At 49.2% G+C, this 21,170-nt stretch overlaps 1 protein-coding gene across 4 annotated transcripts in view; it reads right to left on the bottom strand.

Moving 5' to 3' along the window:
- Window positions 1-3,090: 3,090 nt before the first annotated feature.
- The window catches only part of KIAA1671 (KIAA1671 ortholog), a 253,647-nt gene continuing 235,567 nt past the window's right edge, over window positions 3,091-21,170 (bottom strand). For all 4 annotated transcript variants that reach the window (XM_065522346.2, XM_005567751.5, XM_045364315.3 and 1 more), the window contains 4 exons: window positions 19,633-19,757; window positions 16,164-16,306; window positions 10,556-10,638; window positions 3,091-8,632 (listed from right to left, as the gene is read on the bottom strand). In XM_065522346.2, the coding sequence (XP_065378418.1) occupies window positions 10,560-10,638; window positions 16,164-16,306; window positions 19,633-19,757 (347 nt within the window). In that variant the 3' untranslated portion in view covers window positions 3,091-8,632; window positions 10,556-10,559. The remainder of the gene's footprint in view (window positions 8,633-10,555; window positions 10,639-16,163; window positions 16,307-19,632; window positions 19,758-21,170) is intronic.

Genomic DNA, 21,170 nt, shown 5'->3' with positions numbered 1-21,170 from the left:
CACAGGGGACTCTCAGGGGACTTGGCAGGTACCACGTGTGCCCACTCCCCTCCCTCGGAGGGGCTGTTTTGGAAGGTCCCCTGCCCTAAGCACATGTCCAGGGGCTTGGACCCTGGCCGCTGCAGACAAGGGTCCCCTGTTCCACCCCCAGCTGCGCTGTCAGGGTCCTCTCACTGGGACCTGACCCTTAAGGGAGACCCTGGTTTTTTTGCAGGCGGTCAGCCATGCACGTCCCACAGAGACCACCAAAGGTCCAGGCCTGCCAGGGTGGCTTTTCTCTCCCCACCCCCAGCCCATCCCAGAATGAACCTGTTGCTGTAGCCTCGGGAAGAACAGAGGATCCACGGCCGTCTGCAGACTCGCCTGCTTTTGCAAGGGGCATGCTATTTATGAGCACTTTCTGACAGCCCAGCACATCCCAGCCTGCTGAGGCAGCACCCTGTCCACCCAATTTCATCCAGGCCGTTTCACTCCAATAGCGGGTCCACGGAGGCCCCCAGTGCCTGTCTCCTCAGCCACAGCCTCTGATGACTTCCTGGGGGCAGACGGACCTCACTGGCTTTGTGGGAAGTCCAGCAGCACTGGGCGAGGGGCAGGGTGTGCAGCTCTCCGGTGTCTCCCCACAACCACCAGCTCCCTTTCTTTGGTTTCTTGGGGTCACCATTTCCTATTGGGGTACATGAAACCTTTGGAAAGATTCAAGTTCTCAAAGTGAGGGACCTGAGACACTCTCCATTTTCCATGTGCCATGTGGCCTAAATTTTAAGTCAGATCACCCTAAACATACTCTCCAACTTGGGCACAGATCCACCCACCCGTTTCCATAGGATACTGTCACAGAACTGACTGACTTTCTTCCTGCAGAAGACATTCACGAGTAATAGCTACCATTTACTGAACACCTACTACATGCAAGGCATTGTGTCAGCTTCATAAGCAATGTGTGGAACTCTCACCCAGCCAACTTTAGGGGAGGAATTGTGATTCCATTTTATCCATGGAGAAAGGTTCAGAGAGGTGAACTCATTTACTCAGGATCACACAGCAGACAGAAGGGGCTGGCCTGCTCCACGACCTGGGCGCTTAGCCTCAATAGAAATAAAAGTGACCATCACAGTCAACTTCTTTATGACCAAAGAAAAGGTAGATCCAGGCATTTAAATTTTTTTTAAGAGATAGGATCTTGCTACATTGCCCAGGCTGGACTCAAACTCCTGGGCTCAAGCAATCCTTTCTCCTCAGTGTCCTGAGTAACTGGAACTATAGGCACGTGCCACTGCACCCAGCTTCCAGGAATTTTCTTTTTTCTTTTTTTTTTTCGAGACAGAGTCTCGCTCTGTCACCCTGGCTGGAGTGCAGTGGCGCAATCGCGGCTCACTGCAAGCTCTACCTCCCAGGTTCACACCATTCTCTTGCCTCAGCCTCCCGAGTAGCTGGGACAACAGGTGCCCACCACCACGCCTGGCTAATTTTTTGTATTTTTAGTAGAGATAGGGTTTCACCGTATTAGCCAGGATGGTCTCAATCTCCTGACCTTGTGATCCACCCACCTCAGCCTCCCAAAGTGCTGGGAGTACAGGCATGAGCCACCATGCCCAGCTGCTTCCAGGAATTTAAGTGTCTAACAAAGTATAATTTTGCCTGTAATCAATATCTAATAAGTGATTATTTTATGAATAAAATTATACTGGAGCAAAGGAGTGAGTTAACAAGGTTTTCTTTTGTTGTTGTTGGTGTTTGTTTTTGGCTAAAATCCTCAAGTCAGCATAAAACCCAGTTATAGGCTGGGCGCGGTGGCTCACACCAGTAATCCCAGAACTTTGGGAGGCCGAGGCAGGCGGATCGCGAAGTCAGGAGATCAAGACCATCCTGGCTAACACAGTAAAACCCCGTCTCTACCAAAAATACAAAAAATTAGCCGGGCGTGGTGGGGTGGCGCCTGTAGTCCCAGCTACACGGGAGGCTGAGGCAGGAGAATGGCATGAATTCGGGAGGCGGAGTTTGCAGTGAGCTGAGATCACACCATTGCACTCCAGCCTGGGTGACAGAGAAAGACTGCATCTCAAAAACAAAAACAAAAACAAAAACAAAACAAACAAACCCAGTTACCCTGTACCTCCTAGAGGGAGATGGTGGTGAGATGCTGTGGATGACAGCCGGACTCTGAGTCACACAGATCCGTGTGACCTTGAACGAGTTCCTGAAGGTCTCAGAGCTACTGTCTCCTCACCCATAAATGGAGAACCTTCTCTCTACTTGGGCCATTTTGGGAGGTCATATAAGCAAAGCACTGCGCACAGTATCTGTTATTTTTGACTTTTATTCCCAGCATCCTGCCTACTCTGGACAGTCCAAGCCAAGGGGCTACTTCCTGCTGAAGGTGACAGAAAGCAGTTGGTATGGACCCCGAGTTGGGATGTAGTTGCCACCAGCTGGCATAGAAGGAGGAAGGCAGAGGTGGGGATGGCGTGGCTCCCCCTCCCATCACATCTTTCAGGATCTTGCGGACCTACTGCGCGCTCATCACTTTGATGTACCACATCTCCCCAATCCAGACTTTTCAACCTTGACACTACTGCCATTTGGGGTCAGGTCATTCTTTGTGGTGGGGTCGGGGTGGGAGCTGTCCTGTGCATTGTAGGTTGCTGAGCAGCATCCCTGGCCTCTACTCACTTCCTGGAGCATCTTCTCTCCTCCTCGTGATAACCAATAATGCCTCCTGTCATTGCCAGACGTGCTCTGGAGGGCACAACCCACCCAGTTGAGAACCACCGCCTTAAACTCTTACCTGCAAATGTCCCAATCACCACTCCCATTGTATAGCTAAGGAGAACCAATGCTTAAAAGCAAATCCCACAGCCAGGAGGTGGCAGAAGGAGGACTCAACCCCTGTCAGTCTGAATGGAAATTTTGCCTTGTTTCCATGGCCTCCAATTCTGCATGGACACCCTCTCCCAGGACCCCAACTCTGTCCTCTTGCTGGCCGGCCCACAGCTCAGCACGGGACAGACTGACTCAGCCAGCCCCAGTCAGGGCCTGCATGCATCGGAGACTCTATTCATTCACACATGGACGCACCGACTTCTCCAATGCAGCTTGCACCAAAGCTTTATTTGCTATTTTCATAGTCTGAATGCAACATCTTTGTACATGCAAAGGTCATCTTGTTTTATTGCAGTTGACCAGATTTCCAACTGCTCTTCTGTGCATATGAAACCTCTTTACAGTTACAAAATATAAAAGCACTTGTAGACGTCCAATACTCTGTGAGGTCTGGTAAGCCCCATTTTTTTTTTTACATTAAAAATATAAGGTTTTCTAGATGAATTCTCAGTCCCACGGGTAGAGATTCTTTCTGGGATTGGATAAAGTGCCTCTTGTCTGCCTTCCGTTCAGAACTCCTAGAGCTTGTGAATTCGTAAGGCAATTGCAAGAACACCGCAGGCGGGAAGCTTAACTTTCCTACACAAAGAACTCAAGTTCCTTTTCTATCGCGACTCAAAGATCTGAGGAAGGACCCAGAAGAAAGGTTAGGAAAATATATACTATACTTATGTGTGTGTGTGTCTGTGTGTATATATATGTATTTCCACGCCCTACCCCATCTTACAAAGCGTTTTGAGGATCACGATCATCTGGGAAGTGCATGACTTTAGGATATTGTTGTGATTTAGGAAACAGCACAGTACAAAATTATCTTCCATAACACAATATATTACTTTTGTGACCCCCCTATTTACAGGATCTATAAGGCTATGTGGAATGAGATTATTAAAAAGCTCAAATTCAGCTGGGCATGGTGGCTCATGCCTGTAATCCCAGGACTTTGGGAGGCTGAGGTGGGAGGATCGCTTGAGACCAAGTTAGAGACCAGCTTGGGCAATATAGCAAGATCCTGTTTCTACAAAAAGAAGATTTAAAAAATCAGCTGGGCGTGGTGGTGTGCGCCTGTCATCTGGGCTACTCTGGAGGCAGAGGTGGGAGGATTGCTTGAGCCCAGGAGTTGGAGGCTGCAGTGAGCTATGATTGTGCCACTGTATTCCAGCCTGGCCAACAGAGCAAGACCCTGTCTCAAGAAAAGAAGAAAAAAAGTTCAAATTCCTTAGAAAACAGCATAATTTGTAGCCGGTGTGATGCCAACAGGGATTGTCAAGGAAGTGCCAGTCCAAGTCATGGAAGCTGATGTTATGGCACAGGTAGGAGAGCAACCACTGAAGGAGATTCTGGGAAGGCCAAAGGGGAGGGCGGGCTGAGAGGTGTCGATTTTAAGGGTTAACTTGCCAGAAACCTCAGGCCGACTTCCCAGAGCAGAGGGCCTAGCTTTCTGCCCTTCCCCCTGCAGGAGCCAATTTAGTCAAAACAAAGAAAACTCTGGACTGGGGTGTGCAAAAGGAGACACAGGCTGGCAAATACCTGGCACATTCGTGCCTACCAGCTTTTTACGTGGCTCTAGACTTCTTGAGCCTGCCCAGAATTCCAACTGGGTGAGTCCTAGCAGCCTCTCAGCACACAGCAAGGTTCCCCTACTCGCTAACGGGACCGAGCCCAAACAGATCCCCTTCTAGATGTGGAGGGGGTCCTACCCTCCAGCCCCATGGAATCAAGATGCCATGGAACTTCGGCTTTTGTGTTTTAACACATGGTGAGGGGGAAGGCACATTCAGAGACCACAGAATGTCTCCCCATCACTTACTCTGGTTTAAATGTCTACACTGGGGAGGGGGGATTTTTACAGTTTGTAATTATGACTAGTTCCAGGAGCCATCTGGGGACATATTATAAAGAAAAATATTAAAGCATAGATCGACAAAGCAGCTATCAGCACCAGGTCGGAGCAGCTGAGGTCTCTTTTAGGAAAATCACGCTAAGGGTCTTTCTAAATCCCTTGCCCAGCCTGTAAAGTTGACAACCACAGGCTCATGCCTATTTCAATTCTGGCTTCTTGGCGATACCCTTAAGTTGGCCTCCCTTCCAGGGAGGCACAAAGGAAAACACAAGTGTCTGAAACCACGTGATTTGGCTCATCCCCCTGGAAAACACCACCATCCGATTGTCCTTTCCCTGAATCCTGAGGCTACCACTCAAAATCCCAACATCCTAAAGACCACGAGGTTTCTCTTTCACCAGAGTGTCTCTGGTGGCATGGAGTAATCCTCCACAATACTGATTTCTGAGGCCTCGTCATGGATTTTCAAAGGCCAAAGGCCTCTGTTTCATTAGGCAAAAGACCATGAAGAAGGGTATCTACTGAAGAGGAAAAAGACACGGGCTTCTCAGAAGACCAGCTGTCAAAATGCTGATGTGCAAAGGGGTGGTGGAGGTGAGGAGGAAGAGAAATGAGGAGGGGTGAGAGATTGTACACATGGAGGATTTTCCATTCTGCATGAGACTCTCATTGAGGACAGCCAAAGTCCCCGGGGAGGAGGGTTGGATGAGGAGTGGATGACTCCATTGCACACAGATTATTAAGGCATGTTAAGTGAGATTAAAAAGAAGACGGATTTCCAAAGGGGTCTCCAAGCAAAGTCTAGAAACTAGCGTACAACACCCCCTTGCTTAGCCTCAAAGACAGCGCACTCCATTTAGAATAGGGAGAAGTAAATTACCCACTTGCCAGCTATCTGCAAAGGCTCCCAATCATCAGTTACTTCTAACTTCATTGCACTGATCATAAGCAGGGTTCAGAGGTCATGGCGGAGCCCGCATGAAAGAGGGTCATTCTTGACTCACTGTGATTGTCTATCCTGTGGTGCTGGAGGAGACAAGGTTACAGAAAAATAAAAGGAGGTGAGGAAGATCTTCAGAGCTTGCCCTAGTCACTTTCAAGGAGGGTGAACTTTGTATATCCTAATTAATACAGAATTAAATAGATTATTTTTTCAATTAAGGTGTGAGAGATTAGGGAAAAAAATCTCCAGTCAATCACATTTTCAAGTGTGTTTCCTTCCTGTCTGATATCCTTGAGCTGAGACATGACTACTTAAGAATTGAGAGTTTTGCATGAGGAGCATCAATATATGTAAGAGCAGTTCCTTTCCTACTGCTTGAGATGGTACAAAGGGGTCCTTTCCACCTGAAGGAAAGACAGACATCAGCCAAGACAAGAAGTCAGCATCAAAAGACTAGGAATGTGTTTTAGGCCAGATGCAGTAGTTCATGTCTGTAATCCCAGCACTTTGGGAGGCTGAGGGGGGAGAATTGCTTGAGCCCAGAAGTTTGATTTTGAGACCAGCCTGGGCAACATGGTGAGATCCTTGTCTCTACAGAAAAATTAAAAAATTAGCTGGTCATGGTAGCATATACCTGTAGTCCCAGCCACCTGAGAGGTTGAGGCAGGAGAATCACTTGAGCCCAGGTGTTAGAGGCTTCAGTGAGCTATGATCGTGCCGCTCCACTCCAACTTGAGCAACAGAGCAAGACCGTGTCTCAGAAAAACAAAACAAAACACAACACTAGGTATTTTTTAAAGGGGATCCTATTGACTTAGAAAGCCATAAGATCTAAATTATTATAAAACAGAAACTGGATCTTTAAAAAAGAATTCAACTGAAGCAGTTGCAGGAATTAATCCCCAAATGGCCACAGATGACTAGATGACTAATTCAGGGAATGACGAGAAAACAAACTATCATCAAGCAGGGCCAAACGCCCAAACCCAGATGCATGAGGCTCCCAGGTGTAAAAGGCTGGGTGGTGGCATGGTCCGGCAACTGCTCATCAGTAACCAAAGCTCATTGAACAGGACACAAGGTGGGCTCCTGCCTCACAGCCCTGCAGTTGCTGTCCCTGGTGCTGAACGACAACCGCCTCACCAGGGCCTAGGTGTTTGTCCTGACCTAGAGAAACAGAGGATTTCTATCCATGCCCATCCACCCATTAAGAGAGAGAAGAGGGGTAAAGGGAGATGAAGGAGGAAGCTGAGATGGAGACACAAATGAACTCCTGAGAGGTAGCCAGGGAAAAGGGAAGCATGTTTTGACAGCATTTGCAAATAATGGATTCATCGAGAAAGACTTTCACCTCTTAGGAAACTGTGGGGAGGGAGTAGAGGGCACACATGCCCCCCACTTCCGTATCTAGCCAGAGTGCTGTGCATGGATCTACTAGGAAACTCCACCCCATGCCAAGGCTCTCTATGAATTGCCCAAGCATCTCATGATGGGGATCTCCCAGGCAAGGTTGGCACATAGACTATGGCAAGTCCAGGCATAGCAGGTAGCCAGCCAAGCACATCTGGGGTATCTGCTAGAGCCTTAGGACTCAGAAGTGGAAGAGTCTGGTGTTGGGCATTTCCAAAAACAAAGACAAGGTAGAGAGTGTCTGGAGCCCCCAGAGGTCTTGGGGATTCCCCGGAATGAGCTGATCGCTAGCAAGAAAAAAAGGAGGCAGGGCCAGCTTTATGATTTGTCACCTAGCACCCAGCATTTCTGTCCAGAGTCCTTGGCTGGGGAGCTCCCCTCCAGAGAAGGGCTTTCAGCAAGACCCACATTTGGACCGAAACAAGCACTTGGTCAGGTGGAGTTCGATGAGGGAAAATGAGGTGAGCAAAAGAAAAAGTACCCTTCATTCATGCATCTGCTCTGAGGCCAGTTTGGAACAACTCCTCCATGCCAGCAGCCCAGGTCATGTTCAAAGAAGACTCTGGAGAAAAAGATTCCTAGGGCGGGTCTGATGATTCAGTGGCAAAGGCACCACCACTTGGGCTGCAGTTTATGAACCCTTAAGGCCAAGGGGCAAAGGTCACCCTACAGAAACCAGAGCTCAAATGAAAAGAAGCCAGGGAAATATATACAAGAGTGACAATTATAACTTCTAAACAGCTTGGATAGGGATAAGATAACCTGAGGTGACTGGATACTTCAGAACAAATTATTCACACATCTTTCCTCCTCTCCTTTAACGTAAACACATACATACATATCAAGTTTCAAAGAAAATTAGCTGAATTATTGCTTTATCGCCTTCTAAAGCCAACAAAAATGACATACAGTAACACAGGCCAGTGATGCACACAGCCCCACTAGAAAGAGAAATACACACAATCAGGGAGGATACGTTTAAAAATTGGAACTGCTGATTCCTCGACGGGAAGAAGGAACTCACCAAAAAAAAAGAATAAAACCCCTCAACTCGGCAGTAATGCCTTGCATCGAGACTACAGCAGGAAATGAACAGTGTGATCTTCCTTGGAAATGTCCTTCCCAAAAAAGACCTGCCCTGGGTCGGCTGAGGAGGTGCTTTCACAAACTCAGGTGTTTTTCAGAACCTGGGGAGGCAATTCCAGCCTCGTGCTGATGTTCTTGGGGCTGATGAAGGTGTCTAAAGTAGGTAGAAATGCACATTTTTACATAAAAAGCAAAACCACCCACGTAGACATTTCTGGGCAGCCTGGCTCCTTTCCCAGCCTGAAGTGCTGCCTGGGGAGATGAGCGAGTGCTCCTGGAGGTTGGGTCTTCCCGTCTGGATCCAGGGAGAGCCTGGCGAGGACGGGGGCACTGGATAGCATTCTCAATCCAACAGGAAGGGCCCAGGCACGTAAGCATTGTGCAGGAAGAAACGGCAGCAGCTCGGCCCCGTCTGCGGGTTCTGACGGTTAAGGCTTCTGTTCAGTAGACGTAGCAGGGTTCCCTGCCTGGAGAGGAAGGGACAGTCCTGGTGTCAGCGGTGGGAACGTTTGGCTCCATTTCTCTCTACCATCAGGCCTTAAAACCTCACCTGATATTCTCCAATAAAGAGACCCCTAGAAGCCTAAGGTCAGAAAATAGGTTTTTTTTTTGTGTCGGGGGGAAAGGGGAGGTGAGGAGGGTGGCAGTCACAGAATACCATGAAACCAACATGAAATTTAGGGTCAGATCAGGATTCCAGTCTCAATTCTGAGCCTCAGTTTCCTCGAAGGGGTTGTTGCTGGAGGCTTAAATGAGATATTACATGTACTGCACCAAACACAAAATAAACACAGGTCCCGATCCCTTATCCAAATCCCTTGAGCATAGTTTTATTTGGGAATTTATAATTTTTAGACTTTCTTATACACACACATGTGCATCATACATATATAATCATGTAACATATGTACATATATGTATATATACACACATGTAACACCAGCATAATCAAGCAGATAATATGCCTGCAGTGTATTATGAACATTCATATAAAGTGGGGAAAAGAGAGTTCAAGTAGAATTATATTCACTCAGGTCAGGTTTCACCACTGCGTTAGGAAAAGTTTTGTTTGCAGAGCTTTCTGGAATTTTGTGGATAAGGGATGGTGCGTCTCTCGTGCTCATCACATCAATGCTGACTTCGATGGTGCATGTACCATCAGGCAGCGCTTGGTCAAGCACCACAGGTGCATTCTCAGTGGGCCCTGAGGACAGCCTGGTGGTGTGGACACTGCTAACCCATTTTACAGATGAGGAAACTGAAGTTCATGATGTTCAGTCATTTGCAACTTACACCAGGGCCTATCTAATCGTGATTTTTTTTAATGTATATTTTTTCAAATTGATTTTTAACTACATAGGCTGTACATGAAACATTCCCCCCATAAAAACTGTAACCATTTCTGGCCAGGCATGGTGGCTCACGCCTATAATCCCAGCACTTTGGGAGGCCGAGGCGAACGGATCACCTGAGGTCAGGAGTTCGAGACCAGCCTGTCCAACATGGTGAAACTCCATCTCTACAAAAAATATAAAAATCAGCTGGGCATGGTGGCAGGCGCCTGTAATTCCAGCTAATTGGGAAGCTGAGGCAGGAGAATTGCTTGAACCCGGGAGACGGAGGTTGCAGTGAGCTGAGATCCGAGATTGCATCACTGCACTCCAGCCTGGGCGACAAGGGTGGAACTCCATCTCAAAAAAAAAAAAAAAAAAAAAAAAAAAAAAAAAAAAAGCCGGGCGCGGTGGCTCAAGCCTGTAATCCCAGCACTTTGGGAGGCTGAGACGGGCAGATCATGAGGTCAGGAGATCGAGACCATCCTGGCTAACACGGTGAAACCCCGTCTCTACTAAAAAATACAAAAAACTAGCCGGGCGAGGTGGCGGGCGCCTGTAGTCCCAGCTACTCGGGAGGCTGAGGCAGGAGAATGGCACAAACCCAGGAGGCGGAGCTTGCAGTGAGCTGAGATCCGGCCACTGCACTCCAGCCTGGGCGAACGAGCGAGACTCCGTCTCAAAAAAAAAAAAAAAGTAACCATTTCTAATTAAGCTAACCTCTGATGTCCCGCCCTTTTGTTTTATTAACAAAAGGTGATGCAACTAGAAGGGCCAGCCAAACACATGAGCCCAGAGCCCCGGTCACCTGCCTCCTGGCCTGGTGCCTTTCACCCACTCCAGGCAGCTCAGCTTTGTTTCCTCCCTAAATGGAAACAGACATCACCATCCTCTGTACAGGAACTCTTGAACACTCCCCACCCCTCACTTCTCCCCTTGCACAGCCTCTTTCCTTGGGTACAACAGCCCCGGTCTCTAAGGCTTGGCCACCCTAACTGAGTTCCCCATTTCTGTGACTGCAGGGTTCTTCCCAGGTTCCCCGGCAGAGCCCCTTCATACCTGGTCAAACTTGGTTCTCATGAAGACTTTGCCTCTTCTTGGATTTCAATTCCTTTAGCCATTGGGGAGAGGGTTCATCCGACCTGAAACCACAAAGCCAGTAAGAGACTAGCTGAAACCAGACTGTGGGCTCCTCGCAGGCAGGACTGAGTGGTACCCGACTGTCTATCCCTGGGCCCAGGTGGGGCTGTGGCAAGCACTCGGAGGTGGCAAAGATGCCCATATTAACAGGACTGATAAGCGAGCAGTAGAAATTAACCAGTGTCCAACAATGGGGAATATTAAATAAATCAGGGGTCCCCAACCCCCTGGGCCACAGACCGATACTGGTCCACGGCCTGTTAGGAACAGGGGCCACACAGCAGGAGGTGAGTGGTGGGAGAGTGAGTGAAGGTCGTCTGTATTCACAGCCTCTCCCCATCACCACATTCCACCTGATCTCCACCTCCTGTCAGAGCAGCAGCAGCATTAGATTCTCATAGCAGCGTGAACCCTATTGTGAACTGCACATGCGCAGGATCTAGGTTGCGGGCTCCTTATGAGAATCTAATGCCTGATGATCTGTCACTGTCTCCTGTCACCCCCGGATGGTACCGTCTAGTTGCAGGAAAACAAGCTCAGGGTTCTCACTGATTCTACATTACTGCGAACTGTAGAATTACTTCATTATAATAACAATGTAATAATAATATAAATAAAGTACACAGTGAATGTAATGTGTTTGAATCACTACAAAACCATCCCCTGTACCCCGGTCTGTGGAGAAATTGTCTTCCACAAAACTGGTCCATGGTGCCAGAAAGGTTGGGGACCGCTGAAATAAATCACAGTATATCCATTCTATGAGATAATCTGCAGGTATAAAAATGTATCTTGGTTGGGCACAGTGGCTCACGCCTGTAACTCCAACACTTAGGGAGGCAGAGGCAGGAGGATAGCTTGAGCCCAGGAGTTTGAGATCAGCCTGGGCAACACAGTGAGACCCCATTCTCCACAAAATGCAAACAAACAAACAAAAAATTCATCTTATATAAAATGATTTCCATCCATCCACTTGTCATGCAAAGAGCTATTCATCCTTCCATCTCTCTATCCAGGTAAGTGTCTCTGATGGTTAGTTTTATGCATCAATTTAAACCTAATGTGTACCCAGATATTTGGTCAGACGTTATTCTAGATGTTTATGCAAAGACATTTTTTCTTAGATGAGGTTAACATTTAAATCAGTAGGCACTGAGTAGCGCAGACCACCCTCCGTGATATGAAAGGGCCTCATCTATTCAGTTAAAGGCCTGAATAGAAAAAGACTGGCCTCGCCAGGTGCGGTGGCTCACGCCTGTAATCCCAGCACTTTGGGAGGCCGAGGTGGGCGGATCACGAGGTCAGAAGATCGAGACCATCCTGGCTAACAGGGTGAAACCCTGTCTCTACTAAAAATACAAAAAAAAAAATTAGCCGGGCATGGTGGCAGGTGCCTGTAGCCCCAGCTACTTGGGAGGCAGAGGCAGGAGAATGGCGGGAACCTGGGAGGCAGAGCTTGCAGTGAGCCGAGATAGCGCCACTGTACTCCAGCCTGAGCAACAGAGTGAGACTCCGTCTCAAAAGAAAAGAAAAGAAAAAGACTGGCCTTCCAGGAAGAAGAGGGAAGCCTTCTGGACTTGGACTCTTCCTTGCACCCCCAGCCTGCTGGTCTACTCCGCAGATTTTGGACTTGCCTTCCTCCACAATCACATGAGCCAATTCCTTAAAACCAATCTCTATACATACATACAAGCGTATACACGTGCATGCATATATATGTACATGTATATACAGCTGACCCTTGAACAACACAGTTTGAACTGTGTGGGTCCACTTGGATTTTCTTCTGCCTCTGCCACTGCTGAGGCAGCAAGACCAATCCCTCTTCTTCCGCCTCCCCCTCAGCCTGCTCAATGGGAAAACAATGAGGAGGAAGGATGAAGACCTTTATGATGATCCACTTCCACTTAATGAACAGGAAATACATCTTCTCTTCCTTATATGTTCTTAATAACATCTTTTCTCTAGCTTACTTTATTGTAAGAATATATAAAATATAACATACAAAATATATGTGGTTATGGGTGAGGCTTCTGGTCAACACTAGGTTATTAGTAGTTAGGTTTTAGAAAGTTAAAAGCTACATGCAGATTTTTGACTAGGTAGGAGGTCAGTACCCCTAATCTCTGCCTTGTTCAGGGGTCAACTGTATTATTTACACACACACACACAAACACATACACACGCACACGACTGGCTCTGTTTCTCCAGAGAACTCTGAACAATACAATGCCCATAAGACAAACAGAGATGCGTTTTGTTTATTGAATGTCAGTCGTTCTGGGGAGGTGAGATTTGTTTAAGCTTTTTTTTTTTTTTGATGGAGTCTTGCTCTGTCACCCAGGCTGGAGTGCAGTGGCGCGATCTCGGCTCACTGCAAGCTCTGCCTCCCGGGTTCACGCCATTCTCCTGCCTCAGCCTCCCGAGTAGCTGGGACTACAGGCACCTGCCACCACGCCTGGCTAATTTTTTGTATTTTTAGTAGAGATGGGGTTTCACTGTGTTAGGCAGGATGGTCTCGATCTCCTGACATTGTGATCTGCCTGACTCGGCCTCCCACAGTGCTGGGATTACAGGTGTGAGCCACCGCGCCCGGCCTGTTTAAACATTTTAAAATGGAAGAACACATACAGAAAGGTACTCAAATCAAAATGTGCATAGCTCAATGAATTTTCTCAAAGTGAATACATTTGAGTAGCCACCATCTACATGGTACTATTTTTGAGTTTTATTTATTTATTTTTTTACCTTCTTCTTAGCAGTTTTCTGTTTTCTCAGAATTTCTTATAATTAGAACACATCATTTTAATAAAAAACAATAAAGTCAGGCCAGGCACGGTAGCTCCTGCCTGTAATCCTAGCACTTTGGGAGGCAGAGGATCGCCCAGGAATTCGAGACCGGCCTGGGCAACATGGCGAAATCCTGTCTCTACAAAAAAATACAAAAATTAGCCAGGCGTGGTGGCAAACAACTATGGTCCCAGCCACTCATGAAGGCTAGGGCAGGGGATTCACCTGAGGCTGGAGAGGTGGAGGCTATAATCACACCACTGCACTCCAGCCTGGGCAACAGAGTGAGACCCTCTCTCAAAAACAAAAAATAAAACAAAACAAAAAACAATAAAGTCATCATTGTTTAAAACTTTATTCAAGAAAAAAAAAATCACGTTTATGAAGATTGTAAGCAGGCTCGGGAAAATATTCATATAGAACACGGAGCAGGGGAATCAAACTCTAAAAACGTTGTGCTCTCAGCTATGTTACAAAGAAAAAGAAAATGGAAGGAGAGATGCCCAGGTATCAACAGTAGTGGTCTTTGCACGGTGGGATCGTGGATGATTTTCTTTTCCCCTTTGTATTATTTTCATATTTTCTACAGTGAAGATGTACTGCTTTTATAATCAAACACACATGCACACGGGACGTGACTGATTCTGTTCTCAGAGAAAGCTCCTGAGACCCATGGCCCTGGAGGGGTCAGAAAAGATGCTGGCCTGGTTGGCGGTACGGTCGGGGTCTGCACCTAAGGGGACGAGAGATGAGGTGGCTCTGGAGTCTAGGGGCAGGCCTTTAACTGCTATGCCTGCCAGTCTAGGAATGAGGAATAAGAGGGCCCCCTGGGCAGATGAGGGTCTAGGGTACTCTAGACCTCAGCCAAGCTTTGCCTAATAGTGGAGACACAAGCCCAGGCCTCCAGAGATGCCTCTGAGACCCTGGTCTGGGGGTTCCTCCAGCCACAGAGAAATGCTAGAGCCCTCCACAGACTTTGGAGCCGGAATTCTGGCATTACCAGAGCAGGGAGGCACTGTCTCAGCTATGGCCCTGTCTCTCTCTAATGTCTCGCCTTCAGGTTCCCACAGCCCACTCCGTGCTATGTATTGTGCACTGCCTGAGGCTCCCAGGTCCATCTGGCTTCCAGGCCTTTGCATGTGCAGCGGCTCTAGCCTGGGATCCCCTCTCACTGCCCTTGGTCCAGCTAAGACCCAATTGTCCACCATGATTCAGTTCAAGTATCTCCTGCTCTTGGAAGCTTCTTTTTTTTTTTATTAGAGAGGCAGGGATTCACTGCATTGCCCAGACTGGAGTGCAGTGGCACAATCAGCCTCCATCTCCTGGGCTCAAGGGATCCTCCCACTTCAGCCTCTGGAGTAGCTGGGACCACAGGCATGTGCCACCACAGCCAGCTAATTGTTTTTCTTTTCTTTATTTCTTTTTTTATTTTTCGAGACAAGGTCTCATTCTGTGGTCCAGGCTGGAGTGCAATGGTGCAATCATAGCTCACTACCGCCTCCAACTCCTGGCCTCAAGAGATCCTCTCACCTCTGCCTTCCAAAGTGCTGGGATTATAGACGTGAGCCACTGCACCGAGCTGGAAGTCTTTTTGCCGCCCATCCTCAAGTGTGCATGACGAGCCCTTCCTCTGCCTCCCTCCATCACAGGGGTCAGAGAAAGGGCCAGAGAGTAAATATTCCTGACTCTGTGGGCCGTGGGGTGTCTGCGCTACTTCTTAACTCTGCAGCGGTAGCACTAAAGCAGTTATAGACAGTACAAAAATGAATGCATGTGGCTGTGTTCCAACAAAGCTTACTTACAAAAACAGATGGGGGCTGGATTTGGCCTGTGGGCCATAGCTTACCCACCTTCGTTCTGATCCAGCCAGCACCTACTATCATTACAACTCTAGCATCAGGAACAATCCCTAACTTTCATGGGTTACCAGTGCTCATAAGATTTCCACTCTGCCTCACTGAGTACTTCTACATCCCAGGGCTCAGGCAAAGGGCTTTAGACACACTTGTTTCATCCTCATGACCATCCCCGGAAGGTTAGGAGGTTAGAAAACCCATTTTACAGATGAAGAAACTGAGGTTCAGGAGGTCAAGTGCCTTTTCCCAGGTCACGCAGCTCTTAAGCAGCAAAGCTGGAGTTAAACCCTGGCTGTGTGACCTTCGATCCCCTGTTCTTAACTTCCACCTCCAGATGCTGAAACACCCCAGTCTGAGAGCCTCTTGGGGGGCAGAAGCTGCTTTGTGCTCATTTCTACACAGAGCAGGCCAAGCCCAGGATCGGGACAGCTGTTTCACGAAGGGAGTGAAACTGATCTCATTCAACCTGGCTGTGCCCTTTGATCCACCTTCCCAGGTCCCCCAGATCGCTGAAGATAAAAGATACTTCCCCGAAGGGTAAGAGGAGGGAGAATGCCTCAGTTTCCCCGTCGGTCTGGAGAGGGCTAAACGAGAGCAGTAGTTCTCCAACAATGGTGCCCTGGCATTCTGTGCAGGAGTTGGCAGGGGCAGGGGAAGAGGAGAGGCCAGCTGGCCTCATTCCTGGCCTCCTTCCCCGGCCTCTGATGTCCTTTTGAGGTATGAGAGTGTTGAGAGTTCACATGAACAACGCTTCTGCTGCTGGAGAAAATTAAAAAGTGGAAACTCCCTTCTATTCAGCTCTAAAACCTATGCGAGCACCTCTCCAGAAGTACAGCCTGAGCTTGGGAAGAGAGGGACCCCCATGCCCCAAGACCCCTCACCTCTCGTCCTTGTCCATGCTGGAAGGCAGCACGCGACTGCCCAGCACCCCAGGCTGGAAGGGGGACTTGGGGCTCTTGGGCTGGGGTGCCCAGCTGGGGGACTCGCCGGGACTGTCCACCTCTGGCCTCTTGTGCAGCTGAGCCTGGGGAGAGAAGAGAGCTGAGTCTGTAAACCGCCCTTTGTCTGGGGAAGGGCCCCCTCCCATGGCAACCTCAGGTACGATAAGCCTTCTGCAAACACTCAGGGCCCCCTGAGTTGGAATAAAGCCAGACAGGAAACGTGGGGGCTGAGAAAAGTCAGATGTCAGTCTGGCATTCCAAGCAGCCACCCTCGACCCTCAAGATGGAATCACCACCCAAACCCACAGAATCACATTCTCTTTCGCTGAAAAGCCACCATCTGTAGTGTGCTCAGCGCACGGCATGCCACCCTGACAACCCTACATGGAGAGAGCAGCTCCCTCCATCCAACAGCTGCAGCTTAACTTGAAAATGAAGTTGTTGACAGTCCATTAGAGTCCCATAAGAAAACCATAGGGCAAATATCCACCCATTGTTGGAGGGCATGGTGGGGATAGAATACAAGGGTATGCGAAAAATTCCCTTGCGGGACCTGAGGTGTGAGTGGTGGCAGGTGGCTTCTCCCTCAGGCAGTGCTGGGTCAGCCCCCGGAAACAGCAGTCATCACCCTTGTCCACTGATGGCTTCTGTGCACTGATCACCCATCATTTGGGCTCTACCAGGCTCAAGTAATATGACACATGTGAGTTCGCTCCATGTATGTAAGATTCTTTCAGGCTTTCCTCCATTTTACAGGGCGAGAGAGCCCAAAGGTCAATCCCAAAGTCACCCAGCTTTTATGAACTGGGATTCACACCAGGTCTGCCTGCAGCCCAACTCCAGGGTTCTTTTCAGAACAAGCCCTGCAATCTCCCCTGGTTGTTTCTTTTTTGAAACAGAGTCTCGCCCTGTCACCCAGGCTGGAGAGCAGTGGCGCAATCTCAGCTCACTGCAAGCTCCGCCTCCCGGGTTCACACCATTCTCCTGCCTCAGCCTCCTGAGTAGCTGGGACTACAGGCACCCGCCACCACGCCCAGCTAATTTTTTGTATTTTTAGTAGAGACGGGGTTTCACCGTGTTAGCCAGGATGATCTTGATCTCCTGACCTCGTGATCCGCCCGCCTCAGCCTCCCAAAGTGCTGGGATTACAGGCGTGAGCCACCGCGCCCAGCTGCCCTGGTTGTTAATGATCGCCTAGCACTGCTATGGTAGAGATTAGTTAGTTAACGCAGCTGCTGCCAGGCTCAAGAAGTTTAAGCTAATACTGATGAATGAATGGCCAAAGCCCCGTTTTCACAGAGCACAGTGGACTCCAGCTGTGTTCTGGAATCCCAAGATCTGCCTCAACAATTACTCGGTGCATCCACATGGGAGCCCCAGGGCCTCCGTCTCACCTACACCCAGGGCCTGTGGTTGTCTGTCTCCTACAGCAGGACCATCACTTGAACCCAGGAGGCGGAGGTTGCAGCGAGCTGAGATTGCACCACTGCACTCCAGCCTGGGTGACAGAGCGAGACTCTGTTGAAGAAAGAGGAGAGGGGAGGGGAGGGGAGAGGAGAGGGGAGGGGAGAGGAGAAGGGAAGGGAGGGAAGGAGAGGAGGAGAGGTGAGGGGAGGGAAGAAGAGAGGGGAGGGGAGGAGAGGAGAAAAGGGGAGGGAAGGGGAGAGGGGAGGGGAGGGGAGAAGGGAGGGGAGGGGGAGGGGAGGGGGGAGGGGAGGGGAGATGCGAGGGGGGAGGGGAGGGGAGATGGGAGGGGGAGGGGGAGGGAAAAGAAGAGAAAAGCAAGGAAAGAGAGAAAGAGAAAAGAAGGGAGGGAGGGAGGGAGGGAAGGAAGGAAGGAAGGGAGGGAGGGAGGGAGGGAGGGAGGGAGGGAAAACCTCCAACCTAGTTCTAGTGGCTGACAGATGTTCACACTTCAAGGGCCTGTAAAATCAATTATAGAGACACGCGCACATCCACTACTGCCTTTCTATTCTTCGAAGAAATGACAGAAAAGCAAACCTTCCATCTACTACAGGAGCAACAGTCACAGCGCTCCCACACGGGGATTGTGTGGCCCGCATGGGATACACAGAGTTGAGAAATTCTACCAACAAGTCAGGCTTTTTTGCTTTCATTTCTTCTTCAATAAAAGGGGAGAGAAGAGCTACCTTTTGCAAGGCTGCTGGAGCATAAAGTGAGTTTGCAGGTGCATGATGTCTGGCACAGAACAGGGGGCAAAAGGGCCTCTTTCCTCACCCAAATTAAGTGCCATTTGGTCCCAGGACTGCGAGACACACTTGTGAGAGTTGGAGGTGGGCAGGAGAGAGGATTCCCTCAGCATTGCATAATACAGTTGGGATTCTGGTGCAGTTTGGGAGACTGGGACGTGGTTCCAGCACTGGCTTCCTGTGTCATGTGGAATTGAAATGATCATTTTCTGTGCCTGCCTTCCCCAGCCTTGATTCCTCAAGGGCTTCAGCAGCCTGGGTTTGTTCACTCCTGCTTCCGACACTCAGCACTGGTGAGTGCCACCAATTGGATTATCAGCCCACTTGGCTTAGCTATGACACCAAACACAGCAGCAGGTTTGGGGGTGGAGGAGAGTCAGAAAGCAGAGATTGGCTGGGCGCGGTGGCTCACGCCTGTAATCCCAGCACTTTGGGAGGCCAAAGCGGGCGGATCACGAGGTCAGGAGATCGAGACCATCCTGGCTAACACGGTGAAACCCCGTCTCTACTAAAAAATACAAAAAACTAGCCGGGCGAGGTGGCGGGCGCCTGTAGTCCCAGCTACTCGGGAGGCTGAGGCAGGAGAATGGCGTAAACCTGGGAGGCAGAGCTTGCACTGAGCTGGGATCCGGCCACCGCACTCCAGCCTGGGCAACAGAGCGAGACTCCGTCTCAAAAAAAAAAAAAAAAAAAAAAAGAAAGCAGAGATTAAGCAACACAGGGCCGCTGGTGAAATCCAAATGAATTAGTAGTATTGTTAATGGTATTGTACCAAGGCCAATTTCCTAATTTTGCCAATGTGCTATGGTCATGTGAGATACCACCATGTGGGTGAAGCTGGGTGAAGGGTACGGAGAAACTCCCTGGGTTATTTTTGTAACTTCCTTTGAATCTTAAACTATTTCAAAAATGGAAGGAATGAAGGAAGGAGGAAGGAAGGAAGGAAAAAAGGAAGGATAAAAAAGGAAGGAAGGAAGAAAAGAGAAGAGGGAAGAAAGAACGAAAAGGAAGGAAGAAAGGAGGGAGGAAAGAGAAGGAGGAAGGAGGAAGGAAGGAAGGAAGGAAGGAGGAAGGAGGAAGGAAGGAAGGAAGGAAGGAAGGAAGGAAGGAAGGAAGGAAGGAAGGAGGGAATCTGTTCTTCATGCTGCTAAGGTTGAGGAGCATGCCCACCAGGTAACTCTTGGTGAGAGGTGTGGTACCTTTAGCACTGCCGGATCCATGCCTGGAAACGCGGGCATCCTCTGAGGATGGCTGACGGGGGTCCTCTCAGCTTTGGGTGGCTTCTCCTCCTCATCTGACTCTTCCTTCCTGGGTGATTTCTCTTCTGTTGCAAAGAAAAGGGCACTGAAGTCATCAGCAGCTGCCTTGTATTGAGGTCCTAAGTGCCAGATAATCTGCACACAGTATCTCATGCAATGCTCACATCAGACCTGCACAGAAGATGCTCTGGCCCATTTTGCAGATAAGGACCACCCAGGTGCCTGCTTTCATGCTCTCTTCTCACAACTCTGCTTCTTGCCAGGAGACACTGACAACAGGCAGAGTAGGTTTTCTTTTGCGGGAGGGCACAGGCAAACCCATCTCCTGAGCCCCTGGCTCACTCCAAGTCCGGGAAATAGAAGGAAATCTTTGGCAGAGGCGGGAAAGTAGACAGGAATGCTTTCAGCCAACAATGCACTGAGGTTATGCTCTCAGAGGAGAACGTGGAGAGCTTCGTGTGTCTTGTGGAAAGGCGGCCCCAAGGTGGACCAGGAAGCCACTTTCCTCGACCCTGGCTCCCCTTTCCGGGACTTAACCCCAGCCCCGTGCTTGAGGCTGAGCTGATCACTCAAGCTTTTGGGTGATGGGCTGCCTGGACCCTCTTCCAGGAGTGATATGCGAGGAGTTTCTACTTCCCCGAAACCGGGATGTGGCATGGGCACAGTGAGGATTGGAGGAGGGGGCGGGGATGAACGAGGCAAGACCCGGTGCTCTGGAACCCTTGGGCTATCCAGGGAACTGAGGTACGCTAAGAAAGCACAGATCCCGCCTTCCCCATCCAGCCCTTGGCCAGCTCCTCAAGGCTGACGGGAGCCAGAGGTGCTTCGCCACATTCCAGCTGGGGGTATTTGTGTGTTTTTGTCTCTACTGTGGTCTTCATTTGCTCCAGGTGGATTAATAGAGCTTGGCTCAGAAAACCAAGGAAGTGTGCACAGAGGTCTCACCTGAGGCATTTACACATTTCCTTTAATAACAGAAATGGGATAGGAGCAGGAGAGAGAACTCTCCAAGCATTTCTTCAAGGTATCTGGTCAGAAGCAATGCCCCTCACTTAGCTCAGAGCCTGGTCTGACATCCTAATGTTTGCCATGGGCAAACCCCAAATGAACAAAGGCACCTACAAGACGTTTTTGAGGACTAAAGGCTGTGTGTCTGGAGAGAGTGGGCAGGTCAGCTGCTCTAGTTTCCATTGCAAGAAGATATTTTGTTTCTTTTTTTTCTTTCTTTCTTTTTTTTTTTTTTTTGAGACGGAGCCTAGCTTTGTCGCCAGGTTGGAGTGCAGTGGTGCGATCTCAGCTCACCGCAACCTCCACCTCCCGGGTTCAAGTGATTCTCCTGCCTCAGCCTCCCAAGAATAGCTTGGATTACAGTTGTGCACTGCCATGCCCGGCTAATTTTTGTATTTTTAGTAGAGACGGGGTTTCACCATGTTGGCCAGAATGGTCTCAGTCTCCTAACCTCATGATCTGCCCACTTC

The sequence above is a fragment of the Macaca fascicularis genome, chromosome 10 (assembly GCF_037993035.2).
Source record: "Macaca fascicularis isolate 582-1 chromosome 10, T2T-MFA8v1.1".
Lineage (NCBI taxonomy): Eukaryota > Metazoa > Chordata > Mammalia > Primates > Cercopithecidae > Macaca > Macaca fascicularis.
The sequence above is the reverse complement of the archived record's forward strand: the minus strand, read 5'-3'. Positions and strand labels throughout refer to the sequence as shown.